Raw genomic sequence first — 21,262 nt, 5'->3', positions numbered from 1 at the left:
TTTCTTTTTGCGCAGACGATCAGGTTGATATACTTCCGGTATTCTGCAAAGATTTCTTATACAGTGCCACTAAGGGCTTTGGGCATGTCTTCAATAGTATATAGATCTCGACGAGCTGGGAGCGAGAGATGTCTTGGGACTTCGACGGCACACGCTGCACATGCCCACTTGGACTTGAAAGAATGTGGCTCACTAGTTGAGCCGCTGCAGTGACTGCAAAAGAGTTCGGAGCTACAGGACCAAAGAGCCACGCCTCTACGCATATTTTTAGCCTGGATTGTCTGGCTTTGTCTGTGAGGTGTGGTTCTAGCACAGCGGCACAGACGAGAGAGACTTTTTCAAAAGATTCATCTGATTAAAGACAAAAATATCCTCGGGGCCAAAAATGTGGCCAGAATTGACTCCCTAGGCAAGAAGTGATTTGCATAGGAAGGGCCCTAGTAATACTTGCTGGGGTGAGAATTATTATGCGGTCATGTCGCGGCCTCATGTTTTCTACGGGAAAGTGCGTCCGGAACTCCCCGCCATTCCAATGCTGGGAAAGCCCCGTTTGATAGGCCTGGGGGCCGTTTCAGCTATATGTAGCACACCCAGTCGGAGCCCGCGGCACGTGTTCTTTGCAATCTGGAGGGGGGCGCCATAGTAACTGGCCAGGCCCGGCACTGGCACAATGCGCGACAAATTGCGAGTAGCGCCTAATAACCACCCTAATAAGTCCAAGGATTGAGACAACGGCAGAGCCAGCACCCGCTCGTCGGCCACGTGACAATGGGGTGGACAGTGTTTGCCGCAGTCTCAAAAGCATGACCTTTGGTATTACGTGGAGAAAATGTGCACTTTCGTGTGCGGGCATCGGCTGGGCAGAATCCATCAACCTAGGCGTGCTGAGCTTAATCAGTCCGCGGAACAACAGATCCACACCGAGACAGGAATCTTCACGAGACAGGAATCTTCACGAGACAGGAATCATCACGAAACAGGAATCTTCACGAAACAGGAATTACCCACGAAACAGGTATCTTCACGAACAAAAGAAACCGACCCAGCAAAAAATCAGGCGCCCCAGAAAAAGTCAAGCCACGCCCACCTTTGGCCCCGCGACGTGTCCACCAGCCTTCCTGCCAAAAAAGAGCCTTCCCAGATTTTTGCCTCCAAAATGGCGAGTCCGAGCCGCGCCGTGGTTATCGCCTCGCGCCGCCTGCTACATGCCGGCGCTTTGTCCGGATTACTCAGGATTTGTCAAGCGCTTTTCGGCATGGGCCTGAGGCAAGCCCGCGCAACCCACCAAATAAAGGCCGCACGTTTAAAAAGAGAAACATATAACCCCAGCCACGTCCTTCGAGCACCAGCACCCAGGCCCCCTTCGCCACAAATCTTATTTCTGAAACACCCCCGGACACCTCGGTCGTCAAACCCAGTCTTGTGTTTTTCCTGAGAATTCCCACAAGCCCGCCTGCGCCAGTCACTCCAAACCTTTGCCTTCGAGGTCCCACCACCAGCACTTCTTCATATATCATGCTGTTGCCCATACAGCCCACGCCCGTCAGCACGCAGAACTTCGAGAACATGCCGCTAGTGTCGCCGGCGCTCACGCCATCGGTGCCCCAAACGCCGCAGAAACCACCGCACATTTCGCAGGAGGAGAGAAACAGGCTCCCGATCCACGATAAGCTCCCCCACGTCCGATGTATTGCCCGGGCGCGGATCCCCACGGTGCAGGGCCCCGAGATCTTCCTACATCTCTACGAGAACGACATGGACCAAAAGGAGCATTTGGCCATCGTGTTCGGCGAGGACATCCGCTCGAAGTCGCTCTTCAAGCAAAGAGACGGCGACACGCAGCAGGACAGAATGACCCGCGGCGCCTATATCGGCAAGCTTTTCCCCGGGCGCACCAATGCGGACTTCGACGAGAAGGCAAACAAGCGCCTTCGTTTCGACGCGAACGGCGACTTGATCTTGCTGGACCTGAACACTTTCACGGACGATGTGTTGGCCCGTGAGTGCTACACCGGCGAGACCGCCTGGTCGGCGCGCTGTGACTGTGGTGAGCAGTTCGACGAGGCGGGCCGCTTGATGGGCGAAAACGGCCACGGGTGCATTGTCTACTTGCGCCAGGAGGGCCGAGGCATCGGGCTCGGCGAGAAGCTCAAAGCATACAATTTGCAGGACTTGGGCGCCGACACCGTGCAGGCAAACTTGCTTTTACGGCACCCGGCGGACGGCCGTTCTTTCTCCTTGGCTACGTCTATCTTGGTAGACTTGAACTTGGTCAAGGTGAAGCTCTTGACCAACAACCCGGACAAGATCATTGCGGTGGAGGGCAAGAACCGGGATGTGGAGGTGGTGGAGCGGATCCCCATGGTGCCCTTGGCCTGGAACTCGCAGAATGGCATCAAGTCAAAGGAGATCGAGGGTTACTTGAGCACCAAGATAGAACGGATGGGGCATTTGCTAGAAAAGCCCATCAAGATATAATCTTGCAATGGGCGTCGCCCGAAGTCGGGGCTGGATGTCTGGCACCCACGTCGACGTCACAAGTCTCGACTAGCCTTCGTCAAAGCCTCGGATTGGCTTACTCCTTATAAATATGTACGATTACACGGCCCATGGATTTAGAAAGTCATGTGTTTCCCAGGATGACAACTAGTCTTCGGCAAAGTCTCGGACTTGAGGACTTCTTGGCTTGCTCCTTATAATTATGTACGATTACACGGCTCATGGATTTAGACTTTCTTCAAACTAAACGGTCCATTATATATCCCCCAGGATGACAACTACTCTTGAGTCGAGGCCTTCTTGGCTTCTTCCTTATAAATACGTACGATTACACGGCTCATAAACTTAGAACGTCTTCAAATTAAACGGTACATTATATATTTCCCAGGGTGACATTCACGTGGACTCGGGCTGCTCCCCGGCGCTGCTGGAAGCGTTGGCCCTCTTGATTTCAAGCAAGCGGGTGGCCTCCCTGTGAACATCGGCAACTTCTTGCGAGACCTGCTTGTAGAAGTCGTGGACCTTCGCGCCATACGGAGAGGACGACGCCTTGTCAAAGTAATGTTGCAATTTCTGCAGGTACGAGCTCTTTTGCACGGTGTTGGTGAGAGACGACAACAGACTCTGCGCCTTGTTCAAGTTCTTGGCTGCGACCGACTCGGGGTCCTGCGTGTGCAAGTACTTGCTGTCCAAATCCGTCAAAAACGACTTGAATTTCGTGCTGATGCCTTGCTGGCCATCGAACTTGATTGCCTTATCGATCAAGTCGTCGGAGACCTTGTATCCCGAAGCCAAGAGCTGGGCCAAAATGGCCAGCTTGGGCTTCTCCTCCTGGGAAATGTCGTCATAAGAATCGTCGCCGGTGATAATAGCCTCGTCTTTCTCCGACTGGATCTTGTTATCGGACACTTCAGCCCCAGATTCGGCGGCCTCCTCGTAGGTAGGAAGCGTGGATTTCGTGACTTTCACGGAAACATCCTCCAACTCTGCGTCATTCAAAAGAAGCGCGGTTTCAACTGCCTTTTGCAGGGTGAAGTTTACCTGGTATGTTTTGAAGCCTTCGGCGTCAGTATCGAGCTCATTGATTGACAGCACATTGCCACAGAAACTGAAAAACTCCTGGAGTTTATACAACTCGACGGCTGTGGAAACGTGTGAAACTGTGACTGCGGACATTATTGTTGGTGAGTTTGTGCTTATCGTGTATCTGCGTGGACTCCTGTGAATTGAGAGCTTCGTGTCAATGAATTGGGTCAAAAAGGATTTGTGGGTTTGTTTTTATGGTTTGGTTCTTGTGGACAGTCTTCGCTGGTGCTTAAATATAATGATGGCACGTAGCAAATTAGTGCAGCAGTACGGCAAGCATACTGCGCATGACGACATCAGACATCCCTTGCTTTTCGGGGGTGGGTTGATTTCCTGCAGCCAGTGCCGTCTAAGCGCACGCAAATGTTTCCGCGGAGCGACCAGCCTTGGATGTGGCTGCGGCCTGGGATGTCTGACGCAATGGGACATGAAAGATGCCGATTCCATCTTGGTAGAACGCCGAGTGGATCTCTGTATCTGTCCTCTGCATCTGTCCTCTGCATCTATCCTCTATGACTATCCCCTATGACTATCTTTTTTTCATCTTTGTGATGTTGACAGGCTACCGTTGTTCCTTTTTTGTTTGTTTACCCGTGAGTGCTCATGGCATACAGGGCAACACCGTTAATGGGATCGAGAACTTAAACTCATTCGCCTCGTTCTCGAGCTTGTACGCCAGCACGTACTCTGTAAATGCCTCGGGGTCTTTGTCGATGCGATACGATTCCATTTCTGGGAAGTCGTTGAGCACAAAGCGGAAGACCATGAAGTAGCGTAGATCCATGAACATGGAGGCCTGGAACTGCTGGCAGAGAAACCGCGGCAAGTTGATGTAGTCGCCCGTTCTTGCATTTTCCCTTGCCTCGTGGCCAGCAAAGGGGAACATAAGCGCGTCCGCATAAACATTCCTCTTGATTGTGGGTGTGACCTTGTAAATGTTGACGATCTTCCGCTCGTCCTTGACATGGAAGATCTCGTGTGCCTCGATGTGCGATGTGAGCCCCACGATTCGCAGCAGGTTCCGGAAATCAGGGTGGAGTTTCAACAGGAAGTGCACGTCTTCTCCGACATGGTATACGGCGCTGGACGTTGTGAGGACGCAGAGCGGCTGGCTGTTGACCCGGATTTGATATGACGTCCGGGGTTTCTCGGGTGTCTGTCGAAGCAACCCGCGATCCTCCGGGCGCACGAAGCAGACCGAGCTTTTGCGGCGCTCTTTCGCCGCTAGTGTCTCGAGGCTGCCCTCGATGAGCGAATCTAGGTCCTCGATGAACTTGTCTCTCATCGAGCTCTTGGTTTTCAGTAGGCCCTGTTTGCTCCCATTTATGTTTGTAGCTTCTTCGCCGGGACCTGCTGCCTTTTTTGTATCATCGGCCTCTGTCGACATATCATCAATGTGCGCCTTATTCTTCTTTTGTCCCTCACCCGCCTCTGCGTTCATTTCGCTGTCATGCGACTGGTTCTTCGCCCCTTCCTTGTACAGTTCACTCTCTCCATCTTCATTTAAAACATCGCTTTCTCCATCTTGATTCAAAACATCGCTCTCTCCTTCTTCATTCAAAACTTCACTCTCTCCTTCTTCATTCAAAACATCACTCTCTCCTTCCTTCTGATGTTCACTCTCTCCCTCCTTCTGATCTTCACTCCCTCCGTACTCCTTCAGAAGCCCGCTCCCATCTTTCCTGTGATCTTCCCTTCCGACTTCCATCGTCAGACCAGCTATCCCGTTCTCCAAAACAATATCACATGTGTCTGTGAGCCCACGCACTATCGTAGATCCAGCTACCCCTGCTGGCTCTCCACCCCCGACACACATGCTCCTGGCATCCTCCGGTTTCGTGGCAACCACCCCCTGGAGAAGTTTCTCGGGACTCCAGTGCTTGTCGAATAGTGGCGCCTGGAGGTAGTCGTGCTGGAGCCAGCTGCGGTCCATGCCATAGTGGCCCGGGCGCCATTCCATGGGAAAGTACACGGCGCGGTGGTGCATGTGACCGTCACTTTGGTCCTGGACACCCACCACAAACAGGTAGGCTATGGAAGCAAGACCCGCGTCGCCCAACGAGCCCGTCAGCTTGGTGTTGTACGACGGCGGAAGCGTCTCTGGCGGCATGTCCATGCGGAACCTGTACACACACTTCTGGCCAGGCAAGATCGTGGTGCTGGCAAAAATAAGGTGCTGGGCGGTCACGTAGATGGGAGCCACATACCTCGAGAGACTCGTCGCAAGCTCCTCCTGCTGGTGGCTAGAGAGCGGCGGCGCGTTGGCTGGCGGCATGTCCATGGTGCCAAACGGGTGCACTAGATCGTGGAGCAAATAGTGGGCCGTGGGGTCAAAAGCCCGGGCGTGGAGATCGGGCACCCCGCCAATCGTGCTGGACTTGGCCGGCCCGCTGGACGTGTCCTGCTTGCGCCCGTCAAAGAGCTCTGTGTGGAGGAGATCCTGGACTTTCTCGTCGCAATCGTCGCTGCAGTAGTGGCTCGCGTACTCGTGGTTATGCCAGTACACCGCCAGCGAGCTTTCGGCGCCCGTCTCGGCGCCGATCTGGTGGTTGAGCCGCACATAGCCCAACATCTGGATGTAGCCTAGAAGAAGCGGCACTTCGGGAGGTCCCTGTTCCACCAACCGCGCGGATTCAGAGCCCCAGAACGAGTCGAGCCAGCCCCTGCTACTTTGCGTGCCATTGCTGCCGGGTCCCGTGTTTTCGGCGGGTTTTTGTGAACCATTGGTTTCGGTGCCATGGTCGTGCGGTGCGCCGTGGGTATTGGCCAACTCCAAAAAACAGTCGAATTTCCCCGGCTGCCCGGCCACCGCCTCGTACGTGAGCGAGATTTCTAGCGACTCATTGACGGGCTTTGTGAATGTGTAGTTTTGGGGCGAGATTCCAGGCATCTAATGGTCTGGTAGGGCCTGGTGAGATCAAGTGCGAGGTCCGGCTTGGGCGCACTGAGGGCCCCAGGCAGGCACATGTCGCATGAGGGCACTGGATGGTCTGGGGCCGTGGACAAGTACTTTTCGGGTTTCAATTGGTATGAGAATTCCGTTTGTCGTGGAGCCCCAATTGCTTTTCTTGATCCTATGGAGCTGCCCACGTAGAGCGTGTCGTGTATGGAACCGTGGTACATGGCATCGCATAAGACGGAACCGTGATCGATGGACTGCAATATACGGCACCGCGACCCACGGGACTTGCATTGCACGCTTCGAAACACATGGACATCAACGGGCCAGGGAATCTTCCGTGCATTCGATGATACTTCCTACCAGCGTTCAGACTCGTCGGCACGTAAACAAAAAAAAAAATAGAAAAAAAAAAACATGCAGAAAGTGACGCTCTGGCTTCACCACGGAAAACCATCACTATAATTACTAGTGTCATTAGTTGATGATTCTGATGGTGGAGGACGAGCCACTTCTGCTAGCCGATTGTCTCGCTGGTGGGAAATCCAGTTGCAAGGTCAGGCAGAAAAAAGGACCATATGGGGCCTGAACATCTTATGCGTTCGGCATTCAACGAAGCCCGTGCCTGCTAATATATGTATCTGCACAGGAAAGAGGGCATATCCTGGAGGCAGACGACGTCACTATGAGACCTAATAATTGTGTAGAGTCCTGGGGACAAATAGCCGGAAATGACAGAAGGGACATTGAAACAAACATCTTGGTCAAATAAAATAAGCGCATGAGGAAGTTTAGTAGTAGGCAGTAAGTATGATCTAATAGTTTATATTGAAAATTTAATGAATAATGATAATAGAACTAATTCTAGTTTGAAACCATGTTCAGGTATTGAATGAGTTGAACATATTCAAATTAATAAATATATAACTATTAACTTAAATACATTAACCATAAATATATGATTTATGTTATAAAGGAACCTTTCATATAAAATATACATGGGTGATTTACATAACTTTAGTTGACTTATTTCCAATTTGAATGACGAATTCAAGAATAACAATAGCGATAACACCAGTTAAAGGAATAAAACCTAAAATGAAACCCAATAAAGAAGAACCCATTAAACCTAAAAAACTACCTAAAATTAAAAGTAGCCTGCTCGTACTATATCATAAAGGTTCTAACGCAGATGTCTTCTCTACATTTGCTGACTTTCACTGAGGTATTGGGAAGTGGAAACAACACTTGTTTTCATGGGCGCTCACGATAGCAGGTCTGAATCACATGTTGTCCTGGTATCTGATCTAGCCCCAGGTGCGTCGTATGCTGATGTCTCATCTTATCAAAGAGGGTAAATGAAATCTACTAATATATCGACCTTTGAATAGTCAATGACCAGGAACGATCCTCGTCAAAAAAATCCTTTGTAGGTTGATGGGGATGTATGATATACATATGTATGATATACATATGTATATATATATATATATATATATATATATATATCACTAATCCATGTATATTAGGGTCAGAATTCATGCGTCGACATGAACGGCCATTAGTCTCTGATCGCGCGATGTGAGTGTTTCTCTTGACAAAGGTTCACTTTTTGGCCCTTGCAGAGCCCCAAACAAGGCTATGGGGGCAAGGCTATACTTACCTACTGCATTCACTTTTCAGGAACCACGCTGTCCATTCCAGGTGCCAAGTTGTTAGGCATTTATGCTTGCAGCAATGGCCCCCGGCATCCAGTCTAACAAAAGATCACTTGTCATCTACATTCTGGATCCGTGATATATAATCGCTATACGGAGCCGCAATATGGAGCCGCATTATGAATCCTACCAACGCACATGGGCCGCAACAAGCGCACCCACAACGCATAGTCCGTAAAACTTTCCTCACGCTCCAACCTGGAATCCGCCTGGTCTCCCACCGCAGTCTAGGCGCTATCTCGCCTGGCGTGGCTGCCATCAGCCGCAGCAAAACATGACAGACACAGCATAACATGACAGGCAAAACTATCGTCTGTCTGGCAGAAGGTCTTATAGCACTTTCAACACGGGCCAATCCACGTGTCCGCCCTACCTTCCCTGTCTAGACTTGCAGAGTCTCGCCCGCCTCGTTCACAGGCACCTGGCCGGTCTCGGTAGGCACCGCCAGGCTGGGGTCCGCGCCATTCATCTGGTGGAAGTCCAAGATTTCGCTGTACATCATGACTCTCCATGTGTCCACGGGCAAGTCTGCGTCGTTGAAGCTCCAGTCGAACTTGGACTCACAGGCAGGCTCGTCGGTCGGGTCGTGGTAGGGCTCCATGTAGGGGTGCTGCAACGCATCCGCAGCCGTGATGCGTTTCTTCGGGTCAAACACAAGCATCTTCGAGAGCAAGTCGATGGCCTCGGGCTCCACGTGCGTGCACAGCGCAAATCTGTCGCCAAAGGGAATCGGGTCTCTCTGGGGCAACAGCTGCACAAAGCGCAAGGTGTTTTCCGAGCAGATGGTCTCGATCACATCCGGCGGCGGAGAGCCCAAGAGCTCGGTGATGATGGAAAACTGGTGCACGTGGTCTTTGCCTGGGAAGAGCGGCTTGCCCTCGATCATCTCGGCCAAGATGCAGCCCACGGACCACATGTCCACCTCGGTGTCGTACTTCTGCCAGGTCAACATGATTTCCGGCGCACGGTAGTAACGAGTGGACACGTACCCGGTCATCTGGGGGTCCTGGATGCGGGCCAAGCCAAAGTCGCAGATCTTCAAGTCACAGTTCTCGTTGATGAGGATGTTGGAGGGCTTCAAGTCGCGGTGGATGACGCCCGCAGAATGCACGTACTTCAACCCGCGCAAGATCTGGTACGTGAAGTATTGGATGAACTGCTTCTCCAAGGGCCTGGATGTGAGCAAGCGGTGCAAGTCGGTGCCTTGCAACTCCGTGACGAAGTAGATGTCCTCCAAGGGCGACAAGAAAATGTCGTCCAACGTGATGAGGTTCTCGTGGCGCAAGTGTTTCAACAACTTCAACTCTCGGTAGGTTCTCTTGGCCAACACCGAGGTCAGGAACGGCTTCATGATTTTTTTCACGGCCACGTTCTGGTTTGTGAGCTTGTCCATGGCGGAGCACACCAAGCCGAAAGCGCCCATGCCGACCGGGTTCAAGTCCGTGTATCGGGAGGTGATTTCGAACACCGTGCCGAAGATCTGAGTTCTGGTGAATTCGCCTGCTGAAGTCATTTTGGTCTATATTATAGCTGGGGGAAGGGTACGGCTTTTTTCCGGGGGCCTGTGTGATTGCTGTCCAGTGGCTGGCTCGAGGTATCTGGTGCCAGATGTAGATAATCACAATGGATTGATATATTTGTGTTTGCTGAGCTTGGAAAAAATGGTCACTCTTCCCGGTGCTCCAGCAAAATTGTGAGGGCAACCTGACGAGCGCGCGTGGAGCTCAGTTGCTGGCAAGTCACATTGCAAATTACTGCGCTGAGATGGCCGGTTACACTACGATCGACAGAAAACACTTCCTTTTCGGGGACAATCATTAAATTGGCTGAGGCGAATAGATTGACACGGACTGGAATTCAGCGATGGGTCTTGCCCTGGCTCGCCTGCCAAAGGCACTGTGCAAGAGGCACGCTCTACCTCGGTGAGACAATGAAAACCAGCCAGATTTCAAAAAAAAAGAAAGTGAGCAGTTGTGAGCGGGTGAATTAGATCTACTGTTCTTTAAAACGAGTGCTTGTGCCGTTGCAGTTGGCGGGCGTAATTAGGGCAGCCTCCGCTCCAGTTTGATCATGGCCCGTACTTCCGCACGAGTGCAATATATCTGCTAATCGTATCCAAACCCCCTCCAGGTTTTGATTGGGGGTTTCCCCTAGACCAATATATATGTCTTCGTCGTCCAGTTGGGTTCTTGCAGTAGATCGGAAACATATTCTTATTCACGGCTTGCCCCAGAAGAGCTAGAGCGCCTTGCCTAATTTAGACGTACGTTGCGGCACTCAAGCCAGAAATGGAAAATGAATAGAACATATTCCTGTGCGCTACAAAGCTCCCCACCAGAGCAATTCTTATAGGCTGCTAGATACGTTATGTCGTAGTACCGATTCAATTTGATATAGCTGAGTCAGACAACTGTCGAAAATGCTACTTCCTCTTTAGGTTTAGGTTAACCCGGGCTCGGTTGGATCAGCGTATGTTCATGAGCTTCCCCATGTGCTTGCCATCGTTGCTTGCAAAACTCTCTTCGGCGTCGGGCCTTGCTTGTCTGTAGAAATCGAAAAGCGACCAGAACTTCAAGTTCTCGTCGCCCGAGACTGTGGCGAGGGTGGTGCCATCCGGGCTTAAGCACCCATTCAAGATTCTCGAGTCGTGAGCCTGCAAAACCTCGCCCGTCTTCTGAAGAGTGGGGTAGTTGAAAAGGGAGATGCTGTTGGACGGATACCCGTGAGTCGCAACCACTTCGTAGCCCGTTCCCTTGGCATATCCCCAATTGAGCGAGGATATCTGCGACTCAGTTTCGATCAGGTTGACGCGTGCTCCCGTGCTGGTGTTCCAGAAATGAATGGACTTGTCGCTTGTACCTCCTCCTGTCGCAAGAAGCAGGCTCTGGTATGGACACCAGGCCATGGCTTTCACGGCAGCTCGGTGGTTTGTTTTCTGGAACAACGCGTCCCCGCTCATGTTGCGGGCATCCCATATGGCCACCACGTTGTCGTTTCCCCCGCTACAGAACTGCTGCCCGTCGCCTCGATACTCGATGCCGCACACTTCGGCCAAGTGTGTGTTCTCGCGCTTGCCCACTAGATGGGACGACACGCGTACATCGCTATGGTATATGGTACCTTCCTTGGACCCGGACGTCAAGAGATGCAGCAGCCAGCAGTGTGAGGCCACCCGGCCCGTGGAGCTGGAGGCGAGTGTGCGCAAGCGCGAATTGGTTTCGATGTCCCAGATCTCGATGGACCCGTCGTCCTTGCCTATGGAGATGTAGGAGCCGTCGCCGGACCAGCGGAGCGACGTGATCAAACTACCGGGCGTCTCGCAGAGCAAGCCCACCGATCCGGTCGACGCATTCCACACATACACAGCGTCCTCGAGCCCAATGACAATCAAGTTGGTCAGCGACCACGACACAAGGTTCAAGTAGAAATCGTCCACGATGTTGGGTGCATCGAGCACGCGATCAGGGGCCGTGGGGATTTTTTTGGCACGTTCGGACGCCAACGACGGGCGGAGTGACTTGCCCGTTGTCCGTTCCAGGGCCTTACAGAGAGAACCCAGTGTGATGTGGCTGAATAGGTTCAACGGCTTGCTTCTTTCGGGAGGCAAGGGCCGGTAGGATAGAATGCGCGAGTTGACGTCGAGCCCACAGGCCTCGGCCACGTGGTGCTGGTAGATTTTGTTGGTCTGCGCCTTGATGTGCGTCTGAGGAGACGCGTTGGGATGCGGTCTTTCGCTGGCAGCGGTGAGCTTGCTTGTGGTGGAGTTCTTGTGGCTCGGGATGAAGCGGTCCGACGTCGTGGCCTCCTGCAGCGTGAGAAGTGATGTCGAGCGGCGAAGCTTTGCTGTTTTGGGAGGAGACATGGACAAGCGGGGCAGCGCTGTGGAAGATGACATGTGCAAGAGCTTGGGCCGGGCAAAGTCGGCTATCGAAGACTTTGACCGCAGCAACGGCGGCTGGAGGAACGGCGGCAGTTTCTTGGGCATGGCCACCCTTTTGCGGCACGGCAGCACTGTATCCAATGTTCTTTTTGTGGGGTTGGCCAGCCGCAAGTTCTCCATGGTCACTGCAGATGTTGTGGAGTCATGAAAAGGGGTCTTGGGCTGTTTCGGCGGCGATCCTAGGACGGTCGACATTGTGTTTGTGCAATTGGATCCCTGTGAGTGGTGTGTGTCTCCTATGGTGGCAGTCTGTTTGGTTGACTAGAGCCTTGTCTTCAGTGTAGCAGGTCAGATTACTTGCAGCAAAAGAGTCCTAGTATGGACTGGACCAGTGTCTCGCTCGTAGGCGCTTGTAGAATGTGGAGATCAAGACCAAGGAGAAAAGCAAAGACACCTCTGGGTGTTTTTTACTGGATTGGCCGGAAGATAATGAGTCTATGCAATGACTGGACTAGCAATCAAGAAAAGTTTTAGCTCTGATGGTAGCGTGGAGTGAGGTCAAGAAAAGCAGAAATATGTGGCGGCGATGCACTATCCTCAGTATCTTGCAATTGGTCCTGGGTATTGGCAAGTGATGCTGAGGTCTTGCTGCTGTGAGTCCGGAAACGGCAATATTTGTGGGTGCTATGTTTAAAGGTCACGGCGGACTGCAAAATTCTGGGCACGCTGAGCTTGGACCGTGGGTTTTCTTCTGACGCCGGCGATGACTTGGTGTTTTCAAAGAAGCGGGAGTGTACAATCCACTCTCTTTTTTTATTTGTTTGTTTTCCTATGCCTGTCCTAGCAACGGGTTCACGGCGCTGAAACGGATGTCTTACTTTGCTCCGGCTGAGCCCTCGCTGCTTAGGCACAAAGAAGCCGCTGCCTGCTGCGCACCTTGTTGATGTCCTTGCCTTATTAGGAAAGGTGATTGCAAAAGATGTTGGTGCGCGCCCAAGCGCGGCTTCCATGACGGAAAATGTCGCGAGCGCTCTTTTCGGTTACGGGAGCGACAACGTCGCTCAAGGTGACAGGCCTTTTGAATTCGGGCTGCCTTCAGGTATTTCAGTGCTGTTTCATTCCCTCTTCTCCGAAATGGGTGGTAGCCTTGCTACTGGGCAGTGTTGTCGGCCCCCCTATGCCCATAAGGAGCCGGTATTCATCATCCCGGCCCGACGCACCCAGCTAAGTATATGCACTACTCGGGCAAGGAAAGCAGATCCGTCTGAGGTATTTCTGACGTTCCAAATTTGGCAGGCCAAGTTTCAAACGTTGGAATGACGGTGCCTGGCCTCGGCAGGTCAGCATCACGGCTCAGTTCTGTAGCACCTTTTTATTAGAAGATTTGGATTTCACCACGCATCTCTGGGTGTGCAGAGTGAGGCCGTTTTTTCACGGTGGCCTTGGTACTGGGGCTTCCTGGGTGACGGGTGCGCCGCACAGGTAGTGGGGCAACGGTTTGATGTGGGTCCATTGTGCCTGACGGAAAAGGATGCACGAACAATCCTCGTGAACAAAAGAGGCTTACTGGAATCGTGGGCACTAATTCAGAGGAAGCGATGCATTATTCCGAGTTTCCGGTTTTCGCTTTTCGCGATATCTTCTGAGCCGGTCAAAACTGAAACCCGGTTGCGTGCATGAAAATGACACACTCTGAGCGGACCGAAGATTGATAACCTAAGTGAATTTTCTTGACATGCCAGTTTTTAGAGGTGCTGTGGCGTGTCGGTCGAATGGCCAGTGACTTTCATACTTAATTTGGTCTGGATATTGACCAGACCACGACTTCTGACGAGGGATTCCCATCTCGGTCCCAAATACCGGTTCCAAATTTCGGTTCCAATCTCAGTTCCAAATATCGGTTCCAATTTCGGTTCCAATCTCAGTTCCAGATATCGGTTAATTTATTGAATTCCTCAAAGTGCCTTCTTAGCATCACACATACTTGCGTCTATTGGTTCGTCTGTTCCACCGCAGTGCGAAGCGTTGTATAAACAGACCTGCGACCCCAGGGCCATTTGATGCGAACCATCAGTAAGAACAGTCAAAATAACAAGCCGCGGCTGGTACCGCCGTCTACTATCAAAAAAAAGATGCTCCACGTGACCTCCTCAACTGGATAATCCGGACATTCTAAAATTGTCGGAGTTCCAATATGACAGGTGGTGTAAATATTGCCCGGCAATGCAGGTCTGTCTCCCGGCTCGCGTAGTGCGCCCGCACATCCAGTCGGCTTATCGGTCACGTGAGGAGCACCTCGAAGTCTTATCACCAACACCTAAATCGCCAGGCACAACACTAACATTGTACCATGGGCAACCAGCCGTCACAGCCGAAGATCACTGCGCAGGAAAAAGCAATCTTCCAGCTCAAAAGACAGCGGGACAACTTGAAACAGTACCTGAAACGCATCAATGTCGTCATCGAAAGGCAGACTGCGCTAGCTAAACAGGCTGTTCAGGACGGCAACATGGACAAGGCAAAGATCTACTTGCGCCTGAAAAAACACCAGCAGAGTCTCATCAACAGCACGTACGACCAGCTTGAAACCCTCGAGAATTTGATCGGCACCATTGAGTTCAAATTAATCGAGAAGGACGTCCTCTACGGGCTCAGTCAAGGTAACGAGGTGTTGAAGAAGCTCAATTCGGAGATGAGTGTCGACAAAATCGACCGTGTCATGGACGACTTGGAGGAAGAGCGCGTGAAGGTAGACGAGGTCATGGACATTTTGGGCCTGGGCTTGACGAATGCAGAGGAGCACGAAGTGGATGACGAACTTGAGGCGCTAGAGCTCGAGGTCACGGGCAAATCCGCTCAGTTAAGCTCGGGAATCACTGCGGGTGAGCAGCCTGGTGACCAGCCTGCGCTAGATTTACCGGAAGTGCCCACAACGGCTCCGAAAGCCGAGGAACGGGCGGAGATCTCGAAGGAAGAAGAGCAGGACGTACGCAAGGCGGAGCCTTTGGCCGCCTAGGCGTGTGCTTTTCTTCCTCGGGTTATTGAGCGGGGCTCTGAGGTGAGCATAATTCCATTGCCAGCTTTGTTCTAGATATAGGGTCAAAGCTGGCACCTCGCCTCTCAAAACCGTCACTCCAGGGGCCTTCGTTGGCTCTGAGCCTGGACTTTTGTGAATGCTCATCCAGCGCCGCCGCCATGGAATCATCTCGAGCACATTCCAAACTGGTGCAAGGGCCAAGAGAAGCACGCAAGCCGGCTCCGTACAACGTACCAAGAAGGATCGACAGGCGCAATGCCATATAAATATGTACAAGAATTAAATCGGCTTCTGGGACCTACAAGTCCAACCAGTCCAAGAATTCTGGCGTGAAGTACGAGATGATCAAGCGGGCTCCAGCTCTCAAGAACCCGTGGTGGGACTCGAACGCAATTGCCTTCAAGTCCACCACGCCTTTCTCTGCTGCCGCGTGCAACATCGCATACTCCCCGCTCACCTGGTAGACGCAAAGTGGGAAATCCTTGCAGATTTTCGACGCCTCGTTGACGACATCGAGATAGAACGTGGAGGGCTTGACAATGAACGCATCGGCGCCCTCCTCAATGTCTCTGAGCAATGCACGCCGGGCCAACCCGGCTCCTCCACTGGGCAACTGGTACAGTTTTCTGTCGCCGTGGCTCGGCACGCTGCCAGCAATGTCCCTGAACGGCCCATATAAAGAGCCCGAGAACTTGGCCGAGTAGCTCATCACGAGCACCTTGTTCTCCAACTGCGCCTCGATAAGCCCACGCTTGATTTCACGGATCCGCCCGTCCATCATATCGGATGGCGCCAAGCAGTTTGCGCCGGCCCGCGCATAGCTGACCGCCACCGCGCCAATTCTCAACACGGACTTCTCGCGTTTTAACGTGCCGTCCTCGTGCAAAATGCCACAGTGGCCGTGGCTCGTGTACTCGCATAAGCACACGTCGCACATGATGTAAAGCAGCGGGAATTTCTCGCGGAGCAACCTGATAGCACTGATGACCGGGCCTTCCGGGTCGTCGGCAGGCGTGCCTTCCTCGTCCTTGACGCCCGGTTTCAAAATCACGCCAAACAAAATCACTGCACGCAATCCCTTTTCAACTAGCGGGGCCACGTACTGCAACAACCTCTTGATGCCTACCCTTTTGATGTTAGGCAAGGACTCCATGACAGTCTCCTCGTCCGGGATGTCGGACACGAAAAGCGGGAAAATAAACATGGACTTTGTGAGCTGTCTCTCACTTTGCCACTCCCGTGCCAATGGGTGGTTGTACCCGCCCTGCAAAATGGACGAGATTTCCGTCGTGCTTTCTGAGAGGTATTGTGCCTTGTGCAGCGACATGACCTTTGTATATTCGAGGCCGATGGGGAAGAAAAAAGGGGGCTTTCGCCGGGAATCTTTGGTGCTGGAGAAAAGAGACGGGGTCTCATAGTGGATAATGGACATGGAATTGCGAGCGCGCGCACCTGTCTCGGTTGTCAGACTGCACTATACGAGGCAGGGTCATCCCGTTTTGACTGGCATGGGTGAGGGTTAGAGTGGGTCATGCATGGTGTGGCAGACATTGGCAAATAAGAAGAAATATATAGTGTAAATTATTCAGAGAATGAAAGTCATTCAGCAGAGCCATGTTGAGTCTGAAGCTAAGTGAGAATTTATGTCTGAGACTTTATAGCATGCGCGCAATACTATTCCATGTACTGTACCTTTCGATACGAAATCACGATTCATGACTGGGAAGGCTCACATTTGCTTTCGAGACTTTAGAGCAGATCACAAAATCTTCGTTTTTCTAAATATACCTGGGGAGCAAGATTTTGCGGGTCATTCAATTTGCGACAACAGGTGTCGTGATGATGAAAAGCGGTGTTAAAGATATGAATTAAGCTCAAAGCGGGCTCTAACAAAAAGTGTTTTTGGTATCTCAAGCGATTTTTTGTACAACCTGCTGTATTATAATTGTATAATTCGTTATGTGGGGTTTTAGTATGAGAGAGAGAAGAAGACACGCGAGTGTTCCAACCTTCAAATGGAATGAGTTCAACTGATGTGTTTAATTAGCGAGCATGGTCACAGGCTGGAGTTCAATTTTAAAAGTGCTGAAAGCAACATACACATCAGAGTTACAGGGGCCTCAATAGATGTTGACAGTTCTTGCGAACGGGAGAATATGTATTCAAATTGCAAGAAGAGATACATATATTCGGCCATTTTCACACATGGTCAAAGACATCCCGCACTTTTGGATCCTCTTCAATGGTAAAAGTATGAGAGGTTATGATATACTTCTTGAAAACGCGTTTTTTCCACGGAAATGGTACGGTTCCTCAAGTTTTATCAGCTAGAAAACAAGACACGACCAAAAAAAAAAAAACAAAGTCCGATCAATCGGAGTTTTAATCGTGAACATACACGTGGCCAATCGAAAGCAATATTAACAGCGTAGCACAAAGGTTTCTATCCCAAAATATCCAAAGGCTTTCTTTCATGCATTCCATACAAATGCGCTGACTCGGTTAACTTCAAACTTACAGACTTGTGAGCGAACACTTACAAGCTAATCTAGGCAAGTCACCAATATTTTAGTCTTTTGGCTAATCTACGCTCTAAATTAATTGAGGACTCTGCTGATCAGCTTATTGCGAATAGTAAATATTCCTTAGGAGATGGTTTCATATACAGATCTCGATCATTTCATTATGAATCATAATTAAAAAATGGTTTCCTTTGAAGCTACCATGATTGAACGGCTACACTAGTCGCACAATTCAGTTGACAGATTCCCAGAAGTTCCTGTTTGCTCTCTTACAGTCACGTAGTGATCCACTACAACACCCACCAGCTCTCATGCTCAGATTGTGATTTTTGAAAATCCTCTTTTGGTGATGTATGCCCATTATTGCTTCACAAGAAACAATGACATGAGTCGTTAGGTTCGACTGGCTTTGTTGTCATCATATATTTGCTGTACTCCTGGTGATGACGTGTTAATTTGTTTTCAAAGTTAATGTCTTTCGTCATTTGAGCCATCACACAAAACACTTCTTTTCAGAAAGTCAGATATACAACCCCGTACCTTGTTTCGTCTCTTCAGTTAAAATTCTCATTTCTGTACTTCCATATCTGTACCACAAGCACTGAGTTTAACAAAAGCGATGACAGGTACCCTGTGAGCAATACAAAATCTCTGAATTGGCTCCGCTTGAAGTTTGACATGGTGGTGAATACGCGAGCCAATGACCCAAGAACATTAGCACCCACAGTGATGCCAGATAAATGTGTCGTCGATCTTAGCATGGTATTCTTTCTAATCTGTGGAACTTTGGCCGCAATTGAAATGGGAATATTGGCGAGCTGAAGTGCCAGAATCAAACCTGGAGGTGCAATTTTTGTGATATACACAATAAGACCTGTAATGGTAAGCATAGGCAGAACGAGTTTGCGTAAAGACTTCTCTTTTTGCTCGTTATCCAGGATCGCAGAAGACAAATAGACAGCTTTTCTTATCTGGTAATATTCGATAACCAAAAGAAGTACCGTGTTTTGCAAACCCAACAAAAGCGACTCGCCATAGTTGACAAAAGAGTTTCCTTGTTGTTTATTGTATGCCACGTGTACAAACTGAGCCAATGTTTCCAACTGCACAGACTGTTTCAGAACCCCCTCAACTAAATGTGCTCTTTGTAATGCTGTTTTCGGCTTGAGAAGTTTCTTTATGTGCGGTACTTTGATGAACGATGACACAGCAACGATTATGGCGCCAAGTGATGCCACAAGTACTCTGGTGTATCCCATAGTCTTTGCCTGTCGAAAAGCAAGTTGCAAAATCACTCTGTTGGACAGAATTGGCCCTCCAATCAATTTAATCATCATGAAGACTGGAGACGACATTATGTAGACAACTTGTTACTATATATATGGGTATGTTTTGAACAGCTGTGAATATGTGAAACTAGATCTCAAGCTCACATATATGATGACAGGATTTATGTAGTTCAACTCAATGAATTTGGTGACAAAGACACCTTGAATGCTGTAAGTAAGTGTCATCAGCGATATACTTTGTCGAGCATACTGAATATCTGCGGGGAATTCTCGATTTGAGCCGCACGCATCTCAGCACCATATACAATTTGAGGCTTCAGCGAAATACAGATACGGCATCGAAAAGATCACGAAAATTGAAACCATGAAACACATTTTTAACCAGTATAGCTGCGCTTACTTGAAATAGGAATTGGTTGGATTATTTTCCCTTTTCTTTCAATGAGACATGTCAAACCATAAGTTCTCATCGTTTATTTTCCTATTTTATGAGCCATGATCTTCTTTTATTATCAATGAAGCTTCTTTTGCCCCTTTACCTGAGCTAACTTTTGCTCTAGCACGTCCTTTGTGCTCTCGATGTACTTCAAGTTTTCCAAATGGAAGTTCAACAATTTCACAATCTCCTCCAACGAGTTCTCGCTTCCCTTTCCATCTGGGCCTGATATATTTTCAATCAAGGATTTGTTGAATACATCACTGACTGAATTGATTTCTCCCACTAATGTTTCCAAGTTGCTTCCCAAGGAGTCCAATCTTTCATCCAACAACTTCGCATTATTGTACGCCTTTGCGCGTAGTTCGTCGGTGATGTCAGATGATGAGCTTAAAGATGTACCCCCGTTTGGCACCAAAGCATTCTCTGTATTGGTAGCTTCGATGTTGTTCAACAAAATCTCCGCCTGCTGCTCATAGTTGTCAAGGATTCTGTCGAGTTCATCCTGCTGTCCTTCCACAAACACCAACTGTTGGTCAATTCTTTGGTGCAAGGCATCCACTTCCATACTATCGTTGTGCAAGTTTGTAATCTCATCTCCGCTTTTGGCGAGTTTTAAGTCCCAATCTTTCACCTTATCAGTGAAGTTGTCAAAGATCCCGCTAGTAGTCGTCAATTGTTTGGACCACTTCATAACCAAGTCATCCATGGTTTTATTGTCGAGAGACACAGGTATCGGTTTGACTTCTGTGGGCTTCAAGTTTGGCAAGTTTTCTTCTTTCTGTTGAGTCTGACCCAGTTTCTCTTCCTGGGATGTCTTTGAGCCAAAAGAAAGACCAGCTGGCTTGTCGTCCTTTTTGGATTCAGTGTTACCAAAAGATAATGTGGGGACCTTTTCGTCCTTCTTCTCGGTCGAAGAAGCTCCGAAAGAGAAGCCTGGTGCTTTCTTTGAAGAGTCTGCAGTCTTGTCTTCCACGGGCTTATTTCCAAATGAGAAAGCTGGTTTTCCTGCTTCTTTCGTCTCAGTTGGCTTGGTGTTGAGTGAAAAGGCTGGTTTCTCTGTCTCCTTCGTCTCGACAGGCTTGGCGTTGAGTGAGAAAGTAGGTTTTACTGCTTCCTTCGTCTCAGCAGGTTTGGCGCCAAATGAGAAGGCTGGTTTTGCTGCCTCCTTTGTTTCGGCAGGTTTGGCACCAAATGAGAAGGCTGGTTTTTCGGTCTCCTTTGTTTCGGCGGGTTTGGCGCTAAATGAGAAGGCTGGTTTTGCTGCCTCCTTTGTTTCGGCAGGTTTGGCACCAAATGAGAAGGCTGGTTTTTCGGTCTCCTTTGTTTCGGCGGGTTTGGCACCAAATGAGAAGGCTGGTTTTTCGGTCTCCTTTGTTTCGGCGGGTTTGGCGCCAAATGAGAAGGCTGGTTTCTCGGTCTCCTTCGTCTCAGCTGGCTTGGCACTGAATGAGAAAGCTGGTTTGTCTGATTTTTCATCTTTATTCCCTTCGGGTTTAGCACTGAATGTCATAGAACCCGTGGCTGGCTTGCTAGCTTCTTGGGAACCAAAAAGAGAAGATGATGTCTCGCCAGTTTTTGGTTCGGCCGGCTTGCTTCCAAAAAGAGAGGAATTGTTCGAGGTCGTTGAGGCACCGCCAAAAAGAGGGCTCTTTGATTCCGCCGGCTTTGCCCCACCAAAAAGGCCCTGTTTGTCAGTGTTTCCTGATGCCAGGGTCCCAAAAAGCGGTTTGGTGGCAGAAGAAGTTGCAGGTGTTGCTGCATCCTTGTTGCCGAAAGCAAAGCCTGATGTGCTGGAGCCGCCCAAGGCAGGCGCGGGCGTGGTCGAGGAGCCGCCAAATAAGCCTCCTGAATTGCTGGCAGCGGGCTGCGTTGTGGCAGCTCCTGTCAAAGGGT

The 21,262-nt window shown here is 50.2% G+C and overlaps 10 protein-coding genes across 10 annotated transcripts; 4 read left to right on the top strand and 6 right to left on the bottom strand.

Annotated features, from left to right (window-relative positions):
- Positions 1-803: 803 nt before the first annotated feature.
- On the top strand, positions 804-1,265 carry METBIDRAFT_9566 (uncharacterized protein; the record flags this gene model as incomplete). Its single annotated transcript, XM_018859410.1, has 1 exon — positions 804-1,265. One exon carries the CDS (start codon positions 804-806, stop codon positions 1,263-1,265), a length of 462 nt encoding a protein of 153 aa, XP_018713767.1.
- Positions 1,132-2,869, top strand: RIB1 (GTP cyclohydrolase II). The gene has a single exon (XM_018855482.1). It carries the CDS (start codon positions 1,516-1,518, stop codon positions 2,476-2,478), a length of 963 nt encoding a protein of 320 aa, XP_018713766.1. The 5' UTR covers positions 1,132-1,515; the 3' UTR covers positions 2,479-2,869.
- Positions 2,870-2,895: 26 nt separating this feature from the next.
- On the bottom strand, positions 2,896-3,675 carry METBIDRAFT_9564 (uncharacterized protein; the record flags this gene model as incomplete). Its single annotated transcript, XM_018859409.1, has 1 exon — positions 2,896-3,675. One exon carries the CDS (start codon positions 3,673-3,675, stop codon positions 2,896-2,898), a length of 780 nt encoding a protein of 259 aa, XP_018713765.1.
- Positions 3,676-4,186: 511 nt separating this feature from the next.
- Positions 4,187-6,475, bottom strand: METBIDRAFT_37603 (uncharacterized protein; the record flags this gene model as incomplete). The annotated part of the gene is made up of 2 exons (XM_018856895.1): positions 4,187-5,155; positions 5,432-6,475. 2 exons carry the CDS (start codon positions 6,473-6,475, stop codon positions 4,187-4,189), a joined length of 2,013 nt encoding a protein of 670 aa, XP_018713764.1.
- A 2,109-nt stretch (positions 6,476-8,584) lies between these two features.
- Positions 8,585-9,715, bottom strand: HOG1 (mitogen-activated protein kinase; the record flags this gene model as incomplete). The annotated part of the gene is made up of 1 exon (XM_018856941.1): positions 8,585-9,715. The coding sequence occupies one exon, from the start codon at positions 9,713-9,715 to the stop codon at positions 8,585-8,587; it is 1,131 nt and encodes a 376-aa protein (XP_018713763.1).
- Positions 9,716-10,666: 951 nt separating this feature from the next.
- On the bottom strand, positions 10,667-12,064 carry CDC20 (ubiquitin-protein transferase activating protein; the record flags this gene model as incomplete). Its single annotated transcript, XM_018856731.1, has 1 exon — positions 10,667-12,064. One exon carries the CDS (start codon positions 12,062-12,064, stop codon positions 10,667-10,669), a length of 1,398 nt encoding a protein of 465 aa, XP_018713762.1.
- A 2,368-nt stretch (positions 12,065-14,432) lies between these two features.
- Positions 14,433-14,924, top strand: VPS20 (ESCRT-III subunit protein; the record flags this gene model as incomplete). Its single annotated transcript, XM_018854503.1, has 1 exon — positions 14,433-14,924. A coding segment is annotated over one exon (492 nt), but the record flags the coding sequence as incomplete, so codon positions are not given.
- Positions 14,925-15,417: 493 nt separating this feature from the next.
- Positions 15,418-16,446, bottom strand: HEM2 (porphobilinogen synthase; the record flags this gene model as incomplete). The annotated part of the gene is made up of 1 exon (XM_018856502.1): positions 15,418-16,446. The coding sequence occupies one exon, from the start codon at positions 16,444-16,446 to the stop codon at positions 15,418-15,420; it is 1,029 nt and encodes a 342-aa protein (XP_018713760.1).
- Positions 16,447-18,195: 1,749 nt separating this feature from the next.
- METBIDRAFT_37787 (uncharacterized protein) lies at positions 18,196-18,996 on the bottom strand (the record flags this gene model as incomplete). The annotated part of the gene is made up of 1 exon (XM_018856915.1): positions 18,196-18,996. The coding sequence occupies one exon, from the start codon at positions 18,994-18,996 to the stop codon at positions 18,196-18,198; it is 801 nt and encodes a 266-aa protein (XP_018713759.1).
- A 1,164-nt stretch (positions 18,997-20,160) lies between these two features.
- Positions 20,161-20,874, top strand: METBIDRAFT_14270 (uncharacterized protein; the record flags this gene model as incomplete). The annotated part of the gene is made up of 1 exon (XM_018854491.1): positions 20,161-20,874. A coding segment is annotated over one exon (714 nt), but the record flags the coding sequence as incomplete, so codon positions are not given.
- Positions 20,875-21,262: the final 388 nt, after the last annotated feature.

The sequence above is a fragment of the Metschnikowia bicuspidata genome, assembly GCF_001664035.1.
Source record: "Metschnikowia bicuspidata var. bicuspidata NRRL YB-4993 chromosome Unknown METBIscaffold_1, whole genome shotgun sequence".
Classification (NCBI taxonomy): domain Eukaryota; kingdom Fungi; phylum Ascomycota; class Pichiomycetes; order Serinales; family Metschnikowiaceae; genus Metschnikowia; species Metschnikowia bicuspidata.
Note: the sequence above shows the minus strand (reverse complement) of the source record. Positions and strands in the feature narration are given on the sequence as shown.